This window comes from Nymphaea colorata, unplaced genomic scaffold, assembly GCF_008831285.2.
Source record: "Nymphaea colorata isolate Beijing-Zhang1983 unplaced genomic scaffold, ASM883128v2 scaffold0511, whole genome shotgun sequence".
Taxonomy (NCBI): Eukaryota; Viridiplantae; Streptophyta; class Magnoliopsida; order Nymphaeales; family Nymphaeaceae; genus Nymphaea; species Nymphaea colorata.
In genome coordinates, this window is record NW_022205017.1 from 34457 (window position 1) to 46354 (window position 11898).

An 11898-nucleotide genomic window follows, 5' to 3' on the forward strand; every position below is an offset into this window, starting at 1 on the left:
ACAAACATCATGAAAATTTTAACAGATAAACAAGCATTTTTCATAACCAGGCTGAAATATATGCTGCAAGAATGCAAAAAATATGCTTTAAGAAAAATTAATCGAATGAAACAATAGGAAATCATAAGAAAATTGGAAAAAGCTTCAGTTAAACAAAAAGGCTAGGACACTTATAATAATTTCCATCAGAGGCATTGATTGCATTGAGAAGGTCAGATAGACCTGTGAAGATGGTTACTGAATAGTCAGCAACCAGTACATCATCAAACAAATATATGAAAGACTTAGCCATTTAAAGAAGAAGATATGTTAGTTTCAATACAAAGCTAGAGCCTACTCCATAAAAAGATCATTTAAAGGAATATAAGCATTCCAGCTTTGTCCTCAAGTTCAAAACTGCTCAATCCCATCATCAAGAAAAAGCACAGTTGAAAACACTTAAAAATTCGAGAAACGGCAATCAGTCTAATCATTTGAGGGAAAACATCAAAATTAAAAATTATACTAAGTTTTTCTCCAACGAAGTTGATGTTTAAAAATGATACTATACAGTATATCCTTAATTTTGTCTAAATTAAGTTTGGAGCCTTTGTTTTTATTTCGGTGAGTCTCATAATTTATAACTTTTTAAATAATTGATGTACGGAAAGCTTCATGAGCGTAAGTTGCGCTAAACAGATTTCCTACTCTCCTGCTAATAGGCCCGTAAGGAGTTAGACGAATACATTGACAGCGAAAGCAAACGTGTTAACATAGATTCAGCGAAAAAGTTGGCAGTCATGCAGCGTACATTTTTTGTCAAATAGATATGGATTATGAAGGCTTTCGGCAAATGGTGCTTGGAGCAAACATATTTCCCACCAAATCAAAGGAACTCTATACTTTCAGCAAAGGTGTTGAAACTCAATCAATGCAAATAAGCTGTTCGACGAAAAGAAATAAAGCGAATAAATGAGGTCAGTTGAGCGCAGTGTTGAAGGAAACTCCGAAAAGCATTGCTTTAACTTTAGAGACTTCAAGAAAAAGTTCATGAAGCATTTCGATAAAGAGCTAAGTTGGGAAAAAGCAGAATAATGCTATTCACTTACAAAGGAGCAAAACAAGGCCAGGCTATAGAAGATATTCAACCTTGAGTGCGAAGCAGATCTGCTCATTAAGATAGTAGATGTATTTGCCTTCATCATTGACTATCTTAAAAAAGAAGGAAGCGATTCATTAAAAATAGAAGTAAGTTTTACGGTCAAATTCTTACAAACAGTCCTTCTCATCCCACCATGCAAAGCATTAGTTGAATATTCTAACAAAAAAGCAAAAATAAAAAATTGCTTCATATGTTGAGTAATGCAAGAATATTCTGGAAGACGAAAGCGTCCTTGAAATAATTCCTCTTCTGAAGAAATGATAATTTATGTGATTTAAGGATATTAAGATAAGCAAAGATGATCATCTACGCTTTGGGGAAGGTCTTGGACTATTCTCATTTAGATTGCTTCTCGACATTTACGGGGCTAGATTATCGTTGAAGTTATTATTCCTTTTGCCTCCTGGAGATTTTTCCAGTTTTCCTTCAGGATTGATAGAGGGGTCTGACTCGTCTTCACCGCTCTTGCAGGCTGCTATTAGCTTTGGCAGAAAGATCAAAAACTCTACTAAGATTACAAGACCGAGGCCAAACAGATCGATATTATTGTTATAAACGTAGGATGTGTTGAAGATGAAAAGAGAAAAGACAGTAATAAGGGCTGCTTCTTGCACGATGAAGATAATTCTTTCAAAGACCCTAAAAGTAAATTTGTATTTGAAGAGGAAGACCAAATCGTAGATAACAATTGGACCATAGATAAAATATCTTGCCATAGTATTGATCTTCAAAGACACAACGACAAGCGCTACAACGCTAATAATCCTAAATTACTGAAGAAATCGCACCATTTTTTCCAATTATTCTCTTCAGGCTTTTGGGTCTTTGCATGTCCAATCAGTTCCACGAACATCCAAATAAATATGATAGCTGCAATAATGACTGCAGCATCGAAGTTGACTTCAGTTGCCTTGAAAGGATCTGATGAAGTGATGTGATGATCTGAGTGGTACAGTAGTAGGTTAATGGTACTGAAAACCATCTAAAGATTCCTTTCCAGAAAATGTAGAAGCTTTGGTATTTGACATTATTCCTCTTGCAGCTCACGATCAAAACAATTATGAGTACGAGCAACGCCGCTCCGAACCAACTGATTGCGGGAGAAATCAAATATCCATAAGTACATAGGAACTCTCCGTCATGGCAATAGCTGTTGATGAATGATTGCATGAATGAGAGGGAGCCCCATGGCAGGTTGAGCGAAAATACGTTGTATGTTGAGGCATAGGCCAATGCGAAGACGTAAAACATTTGCACACAGTCTAGGACTCGCTGTAGTTTCGGAAAAAGTATGTAGAGGGCCGACCAGAGCCAATCCTGCGATGGCAAATGCTTTTCCTATTGTTTCCTGTGAGGGGACAAAGCTGCTCATGTATAAAATTAATAAAAATAACACCTGATTAAATATAGTTGCATTTATCAAAACAGTTTTATTTTATTATGACCTGGCTCCTATTAATCTGCAGAAATTATGAGCATAATTAATAATTCTTTTTTCTAGAAATATTATTAAACACCAGATAAAATAAAGCTCAAATTTGAAGGAAAATGTAGAAAAAAGATGATGATTACAGGCTGTTTTTGAATGGTTGTTTATTTTAGGAAAGTAATCTCAGTAAGAAGTTAAAATCGTGGTTTTAAGTATAGATAATTTTTAGTAGCATAATCAATCTAGTGCGGACTCTATAGATAAATAATGATAACCAAGCATTTTGCAATCTCAAGTTCAATAATTTGTCTTGGATCATCGTTTTATCTTGAAATCCCTACATATGCCAATAAGAATTGCCGGCATTATTAGAAAAGTATATTTATTTGGATGAAGATGAAATGATATAAGGTGGGTTAATAAGTGGCAATACAATCATTTCAAAGATAAAGAACAAACTTTGCCTTAAGCTAATTAATGTTCTCCTTCATCTTATACTTGCTGATAGGATTTTTGCCAAGGTAAAGCTCTTTCAGATACGGTAGAGATTTATTCATGAAAAGGTTGAGGCTTACTTCAGTTAGCTTGTTTCCGGTCAGGACCAAAGTCTAGATATGCTTATTCGCGATGAAATCAACAAATAAGGGCAATTGTTGATCAGTCAAGCCTACGTTGATTAACTTGATGGTCTGTATATGCTAAAGGTCAAAAAGTGTGAGATAGCATTGTAAGTCAAACTCTTCCATATTGTAAGATATCAGTTATAAGTTTGTTTTGGATGATGGTCTCCTCGTATGCCTTTCTTAAGTTGCCAGCCATTATTCTTTGCAATGTTTCAGACTGATGTTTGCCTTCCAAACCTGATTAAATTCTCACTTTTAGCTCTTACTCTCCCATCTTATTGTGTTTTAGGTTGACTTAACTCGATATATTGGATCTGCTTGTCTTGATTTCTCGACAGACCGTTTGGAGTTAAAATTAAGGTTGAATTAAGGAATGTTGACCAGTTCATCTCCGAATTATCTTTCAATTTTCGGGTGCTAATTCGTATAGCTCTTCAGAGTTTCATTATCATAGTAAAATTGATATCTTTGCAAGAACCTTGTCTTGTCTAAGCTCCTTCCAAAATCTTCCAATTTTGTGAATCTTTTCATGCTTTTAGCTCCTGTCATAGGCTCTTTCACTTCTTTGACCTTACTTATGTTGAAGATGCAGCTTTGGTGAGGTTTACCAATTGAAAGTCATCATCAGGGTAATTATTCATGAACTGACTTTTGGTGTTCATCTTTTTTATGAAATCAAGATTATTCTGGCCATGATTATGAGTATTGATGTCGTTCATAGATGACGATTGAACTTCTTCCTCTTAATATAAAAACTTTTCCTCGATTACTTCATTGCAATCTTACAATTTCTCAGAGTGATCATGATGGCTTCTCAGTTACGATAAGTTGTCTATGAAGCTTTTAGAGCAAAGCTCTCTTACTTCTGGCTATTTATACAGTTGAAGCTTGTGGATATCCCCATTGATTGCATGCACCTCAAAGCCATGCAAAACATACCTTTGAAGGCAACTCTAACAGGAATGCAGGTTTTTCTTGAGAAGGTTTTGGCCAGAGATCCAGTTGAAGCAAAAATTGCATCTAACCTCCACAGTCTATGCGACTCGTATGTTCATTGCAGATATTGACATTTTAACTGATAAATTAGCTATTAATAAAATAAGGCCCCTTTAAGGCACGACTAGTAAAGTATTAAGACATATTTAGAAACTAATTCAAGCTTCATTAATATCAATCATCTAAATTGATGCAATTTAATGATTAAAGAGGCATTTCAAGCTGTTTTTAATTATTTGGGTATATATAATTGCAAACTCTCATCATAAACGAGGGTATATCTTTTTCATATTGATCTAGGCTTGCTTTAATTGCTTTATAATCCTTTATTTGGACGAATTATCGATCGGCTTTACCGTATTCTTTAAAGGCTTTCCTCGACAGTCCATTTATACTTTTTCATTAGGTAGTATGCAACAATGGTAGCCGATCTTGAAATGCCAGCATTACAATGAACAAGTACATTCTTTGATTTTTTATTGTCTTCAATGAATTGATATGCTTTCTCAAAAACTTTGCTTATGTCCTCGTCATCAGCGTCTTCAATCTCAAGGTAAATATGTGATATTGATTATGGAAATTTAAAGGCGTCACTTCCTATTGAACATATTGCTCCGATTTGGTATTTCTGTATGTTTTCGATATTGTGAGCAAAGATTTGACCACTTATCCAAAGTTGATTTTCTTTTGAAGGCTCACGAATAAGCTGCGCTTTCAAATAGTGCTCATATTGTTATTTTATTATTATCTATTGCCAATCAATCCAATATGGCCATCAAAAGTTTCCTTTAATCAAATTTTATCAATTTTTTATTTCTAAACTTATATTAATTTAATATTAACGGTCTAATGTCTACCATCCTCACTGAAAGAAAGAGATTCAACTACAACGTCAGCACTGCTCAAAGCTCCCGAAGCAGTCATTCGCAAAAGAAGATAGTTGTCAACTCTATCTTACCGGCATCGCACACTAAGGATTAAATACCCACCCTGTCAAGGTGTCACAAATAAGTAAAATAACAAGAAAATGTACGCTCTTATGATGTAGTGAAGAACTTGAGGCGGTCAACAGGAAATTATTGAAGATACCACTGAGCAGTTTAAAAACTCGAGCTGGATGTCCAAAGAGTGGAAAAGATTCTTGAGCAAAAAGAGTCCCAGGTTGCTTAATTAGTCGCTGACAAGAAGCAGCTCGAAGGCTCACTGGAAAAAATGAGTGAAGAGAAGAAGATCCTGATTGAAGCCATCTTCGAAAAAGATCTGATAATTAAGGAATTCGAAGAAAAGCTCAAGGAATTTTTCAAAAATGGGAGCATCTCTTTGCCGACACAGGTGAAATAAACTTAGACCCTCTAAACCGAAATGCAAACTGACCCAATCGCTGAATTGAACTTCAAAAATGAACTTAACTCATACGCTTCAAAGAATAGATAGCTTTAGGATGAGTTATTTGGAGTTAAATAGGAGCTTTTTGATGCTCGCAACAAGTGAAACTTCTGACCCAATAATTTGAAGCCTACAAGATTTTAAAGCAGATCGAAAGTGTCCAAGAAGTTTGATATTTTTATAGCCTGATAAATTGGATATGCAAATGTTTTTGAATCTCTTGAGCATGATATGTTTGGTTATTGAGTTAAATAGACAGACAATCATCTTCTGCCTCTGGCTCTTTCGAACTTTCTGCCTTCGGATCTGACGCGAGGGGCAGTGTGAGAGCCCTTCTGACCGGGGTAAAGACCGAAATGACGTTTTGCTTCTCTATCTCTGGGACCTCTCAAAAGAAGGACTCCCTTTCCAGTGGGTGCCAACTGGGCCAACTGATCGAAGGTGTATGCTTGACCTCCGGCGGCAAGGATTCTCTTCCTGGCAGCAGTGGTAAACTTAAGAGCAGCGACTCTGAGTCCCTGGGGAACATTCAAAAGTCTGACATCGTTGGTGACGGTGCCAACAATGGCGACGATTCTGGAGTTAAACTTGGTCTGGTCTTTGGGGACGGCAGCGCGATCCTTGCCCAAATGTCTGGCGATTCTGGAGATGGAGATGGGATATCTGTTCAATCTGGACTGGTTGAGCCTCTTGTGGACAACCTCGTTGAACTTAGATTCGGTTCTTCTGGTGAGGAAGGAGTAGAGCTATGTTAATTTTATGCTTACTTTGATCAGACTCTTGAGGTATGAGTTGGAGGATTTGGTTGCTCTGAATCCTCGGTTAGCAATTCGGCCTCCGCGAATCAAGTCAATGCCCATTTGTGGTTATTATTATAAAGGAAATTAATATTTTAATATATTATATTTGACTTCGTCTATTACCCAAACTAAGATTTATTGTATACCTCCAAACAGCCATTTGAACAGAAGTCAGAAAAATAAGAATTTGCAACCGATTTTTCTGAATTCAAAATAAGAAGATTTAACTCAACATTCAACTGACAGTTTTGGCTTTTATGATTGCTTAGAGATTATTATGGCTAGATATGGGATAAGATTAGAAATAAATGAAAAGAATCAAAAATCAGTATCAGTTTCTGAGCTTTAGGACTCTGTTGTACGTTTCTTCTATTCTATTGTTGTTGAATACCTTCCATTTTTCAACCACCTTGGGATCGACGAAGAAGCTTGTCTTTAGCGCTTGTGCAGGTGTCAATCGTTTAGATGGGTCCTTTTCAAGCAAGCCTTTCAAAAAGTCCAATATTTCTGGATCCAATCCAACCGACTATGGCTTTGTAAAAGCATCCCAGACCATTTTACGGTCAAGCATTCCTCCTTCGACTTTGAATGGTAAGCAGCCCACTATTAGGTTATAGGCCACAACTCCGAGAGAATACACATCGCAAGATGATGTATATACCTTCTTTTCTTAGTTTTAGTCCAGAATCTCTGGGGCGATGTATCCCATGGTTCCGCATTTATCGTAAAGCAGCTTTTAATTGGCATTAGCAGCAAGTCCGAAATCAGCTAACACCCATCTTTCATCAGATTCTCTCATAATGAGATTTTATGGTTTAAAGTCTCGATGCATGATTCCTTTTTACTGAAGATACTTGAGGCCTTCGAGGAGTCAGAGATGATCTTCGTGATGAACTCACCAAGAAGTGTACCTTTGTTTCTCATGAATTGCGTCAGTGTTCCTCCTGAAAGATACTCGGTGACTAAGTATATTAGATTTTCAGTTTAGTAAGCCCGTCAAACCTGATGATATTCGGGTGATTTAAATTTTTCAGAAGTTATATTTCGTTGGCAAGGGCTTCATGACCCATATATCCTATCTTTGAATTTCTCTTGAGAAAACCTTAGCTGCAAGTTTTTCACCAGTAAACTTATGTTGAACCAGGTAGACTGTGGCGAAGCTTCCTTTACCCAAACGTTTCAATGGCTTGAAGTAGTCATTAAAGCCTTTGTGAGATATCTATCTTTTTAACGTAAGGTAAACTCTTTGGAGTATGTCTTCATTTTTTGCCGTTACCTTGATCTCCTGGTTGCTGGAGTAAATGACTATGCTTTCAATTTTAGCACTGGGGTCATATCTTGGCTCCATTTTTGAGGCGGGGTGGAGTGTAAAGTACTTTTCTTTATTTTTGAAGACGATTTGTTTTTCTTCTATGTATGCTTAGTAATCGTTGGCGATATTTTAAGCAGTTATTGTAACCTTAACTCTCTGTCCCTCTTTGGAGGCCAAGCTTGAGGGGGATTCGATCATAATCTACGAAACTTTCTACATTTTTTCTGACAGGTTTTATATAAAATTATTATTCCATTACCTTAAATATAGGAATATATCAACAGTAAAACGTTCATATCAAAAAGGAAGCGAAAATCTCGATGATGCCTGGGAAGTCAGGACTCAAGGCTTGATAATTTTTGATTTGGTTCATTGCTCTGAAGAATTTCAATAAGTTTTGGCATCATCTCTACCTGTACTTCCAATTAATTCTGATTGATTCTAGAGCTTTCATTTTATTTCTTCGAAATTGAGCATCTGAGTGCCCATAACTTTTTGCTAAGCCACGTTCTTAATGCATTTATATGGATAAGCACTTACATAAAAATTCTCAAAGACTTTTCTTTTTTCCAAAAACTATGATATTCTAATTCTAAAAAATAATTCAGAAGCTCGTATGCTACGAAGATCTCTAAATTAATCAAAATATCGAGCAACGAAATTAAGCAAGTCAGGATATCAATTGGATTGATCAATCAATTCTCAGCAGCATCCACTATTTTTCTTTCCAAGATCTTTATTATTGAGCGTGTGTTAGCTGATTGGTCTCCAGCCTTCACTCCTATTCCCTATATCACACAACTTTTACTTGGTTTAAGGGCAATTTTCCGCATTCGACTTTGTAGAGAATGGTTTCAGACACTTTTCTAAAAGCTGCCTCCACTTTGTTGTAGTCTTTGGCGTTAATTTCGATAAAAGTGAGCCCGTTATCTGAGGCCATCTTATCACCTTCCTCGTATGAAACAACTCTTTATTCTTCCAGATCATTTTTATTTCCGACCAAGAGAATCTCCATATGTGGATTTCCGTTGCTCTTGACTTCCTCAAGCCAAGTCTTGATGTGGTTGAACGTTTCTCGTCTATATGAATTTTCAGTTACCTTGTGATATCGTATACCAAGAGAGCCCCAATAGCGCTACGGTAGTATGATCGTGTGATAGATCTAAAATTCTCTTGCCCTGCAGTATCCCATATCTGCAACTTGATAGTTTTATCATTGATCGGAATGGCCTTGGCTCCAAATTCGACACCGATTGTCACGTCGTGGGTTGTACGGGTTTTATTCTCGATGAACTGAAGGACTATGCAAGACTTTCCCACTCCTGTATCGCCGATTACGATGAACTTGAAAAGATAGTGGTATGAGTTCATAAACTTTAAAAAATAATTTAGAAAGTATTAGCGTTAAGCTATAGAGAAACCAATATAATTGTAAGTTTTAATTTTGAATATGTTGATTTGTTTATGATGGATCAGTCATCATCGTCGCTGTATCTATGAGCTCTCTTAGGGCGTCTATCGCCTCTATCTTCTCTGGCAGGCCTTTCTTCTCTGACAGGTCGGCTAGCCTATTTGGCTTCGTATCTTGGCCTTTATTCTCTCTTTTCGCTCTCTTGGTAGCGTGTACCTTGAGTTCCTCTTGTTCTGGGAGCTCCTCTTTGATATCTGTCGTTATTTCCTCTCTCTTATTTGCCTTCTAAATGAGATTATCTTTACCATCCTTGTAGATTCTTCGCTCATCTCTATCATCACCATACCTTCTGGGTCTTCTATCCTTATCCTCATCTCTTTCTCTTCTTTCGCGCCTCTCTGGCTCTCTCCTATTAGGGCGTTCCTCTCTTCTAGTTTAATCAAGATCTCTCCTTTCATCACGCCCTCTTCTTTCCTCGCGGCCTCTTCTTTCATCACGTCCTCTCCTTTCTCACGGTCTCTTCTATCCTCGCGATCTCTTCTATCTTCACGGTCTTTCCTCTCAGGGCGTTCTCCTCTGTTCCCTCTTTCGGCATTCCTGTCGCCTCTTCCTCTGTTATCGGGTCTGTTGTTTCTTCTGGGTCTTTGAGGCCTATCTCCTCTTTGTGCTTCTCTGTCTCTGCCGCCGCCAATAATCCTAAATAAAATGGAATCATACTCTTTCATCTCGTGCTAGATATTTTCGCTGCTGAGGCCAGGATTGAAGCCAGGGTCTTTCTTATCTTCCTCTGATGGGCTTCTGGTAAGCTTGATCACAATCTTGGTGTATTTTTGTTCAGCATAAGTCTTTCCGTTTTCCAGTTCTTTCTCATAGTATTCAATGACGTGGACTTGTTCGAACTTGATGATCATGGCAAGTCCGGCTACTCTCTGGTGGAGGAAGTTGGCGATCTGAAGCGCCCAGTAGAAGCAGTTGAGGGAGCAGCTGAGGTATAGATTTTGGAATCTCTTCTGGCCGAACAATCCATAGCTGAGGATCCTGATGGCAATGGCTCTGTTCCTCCTCTCCTTGTAGGATTTGTTGATCTCGAGCTTCTTCTAGAGCTCAACTCTGTACTTGACGATGGGTCCTCTAAGTCACATTATGCGTACTTCTTTGGCTCAATCTCACTCATTCTTACGTAATCAAAGATAAATTTGTTGATTCAAATCATATTCAAATCGATTTTAAAAAATAAACAAATCAAAAACACCAAAAAGATAGTAATAAACATTCCGTAATTTTGCAATTGGATATATTCCCTTGGTTTTTGTCTAAATGATCTAAAAAAGTAAATAGATGTTCGGTGCATGTTGGCTACCCTTTTCAGCTTTTTTTAATTCTTGAATTATTGATGGTTCTGTATGATTGCTTAAGCTTTAACTTAGCATAGGCTTGGCTTCGAGGATATTATCATGTGAGTAGTTTTATAAACTACAAATCATAATTCTTTTTTATTTATACTTCAATTAGTATTCAAACTACAAATCTTCAAAAATGATCTTGATCGCATCTCTGCTGTATTTTCCTCTCAAGTAAGTCAAAATTCATTTAGAGTATTCCTGTTCCTGGTCTATCCAGTCAGTCTCATCATCAGGACGCTTCAATTCCAGAATACATATACTGAGAAAGACCATAACCTTTGTCGAAAAAAACTTATCTTCTTAGCTGCACTTTATGTTGCCTATACTTTGCTGTAATACTTAGTGAAAAGCTATGATTCAAGGTTCATTCTGCTCCTGATTCTCACGAGTATTGCGATCTTTGCAAATTAAAAAGGGTATGCCGACAAAGGATTAGATAAGATAACCGCAATTATTAGTCGCAAAAAGCTTCAGTGATATGATCAAACTAACATCTTTACATTTACCATCACATATCATCGTAATTAATGCAAAATAGTTTGCATCATTTGGCCCTTCATGGCTAAATACCAACGTAAGGGAAATTTTATAGTCGATATTGTATTAATTGATATAGTAACCAATCATTTCAAACCCTCAGCAGGGTTAATTTATTATTCTCTTCTTTATTTTTACCTTTCTTGTGGGTACACCTGATCATTTTATTGAAATTTTCTGCAGAGCTAAACGATTTCCATATGAGTAGGATGCTTTATTACTTTCTCAATGTGCTTAGGCCCTGATATGTGCTGATTATCAAAATTACTTCTAAATAATCTTGGTAGCCGTAGCCGCAGGAATGACAATATTGACGCTTTCTTGGTTTTGGTACAAGCTAAATATGAAAAAGAGTTACAATGATTATTAATCGATTTCAAAATGCTTTTCTTATTTTCTTTAATGTCTTGCCATGTATTTGGAGAGCTTGATTTGCTTGTAGGGAAGGTAAAAACTGGGAGTGTATGTAAGTCTATCATTGTTAAAGGTGGGAATGATGGAAAGGTTGTCTTTATTTTTTTAAGAAGATGAAGATTATGAACTGTACTTTGATTATGAAGAGGACTATTCTGCAGAGAGCTCGAAGCTGACGAGTGTCTATTAGAAATAGTATGATTTTGATGATCCTTTAAGCCTGAAAGTGTTGTCCCGCTTCTTGATTATTTTTCGCTTATTCATTCCAGAGTATTAATTTTACGAAATTCTAAATAAGTAGAATCGTATTATTACATATATTGAGGATCAACAAATTCACTTTCAATATTTACAACTCCAAAAATAGGGGTTGGGGTTGGGGTTGGGGTTGGGGTTGGGGTTGGGGTTGGGGTTGGGGTTGGGGTTGGGGTTGGGTTGGGGTTGGG

General features: G+C 36.9%; 1 protein-coding gene and 1 pseudogene across 1 annotated transcript; both read right to left on the reverse strand.

The window, feature by feature from the left end:
* Nucleotides 1-5838: 5838 nt before the first annotated feature.
* On the reverse strand, nt 5839-7094 carry LOC116245102 (uncharacterized). The gene is made up of 3 exons (XM_031616806.1): nt 7037-7094; nt 6767-6882; nt 5839-6321 (listed from the first exon to the last, which is right to left on the reverse strand). The coding sequence occupies exons 1-3, from the start codon at nt 7092-7094 to the stop codon at nt 5839-5841; spliced, it is 657 nt and encodes a 218-aa protein (XP_031472666.1).
* Nucleotides 7095-8480: 1386 nt separating this feature from the next.
* On the reverse strand, nt 8481-9058 carry LOC116245103 (ras-related protein Rab-2-A-like; annotated as a pseudogene).
* Nucleotides 9059-11898: the final 2840 nt, after the last annotated feature.

Coding starts and splice junctions, on each gene's coding strand:
- LOC116245102 (XM_031616806.1), bottom strand. CDS start 7,094: ATGCGGAACCATGGGATACATCGCCCCAGAGATTCTGGACTAAAACTA. Junction 6,883..7,036: donor ACTAAAACTAAGAAAAGAAG/GTATATACATCA, acceptor GATTGGATCCAG/AAATATTGGACTTTTTGAAA. Junction 6,322..6,766: donor AGGTGGTTGAAAAATGGAAG/GTATTCAACAAC, acceptor AAATTAACATAG/CTCTACTCCTTCCTCACCAG.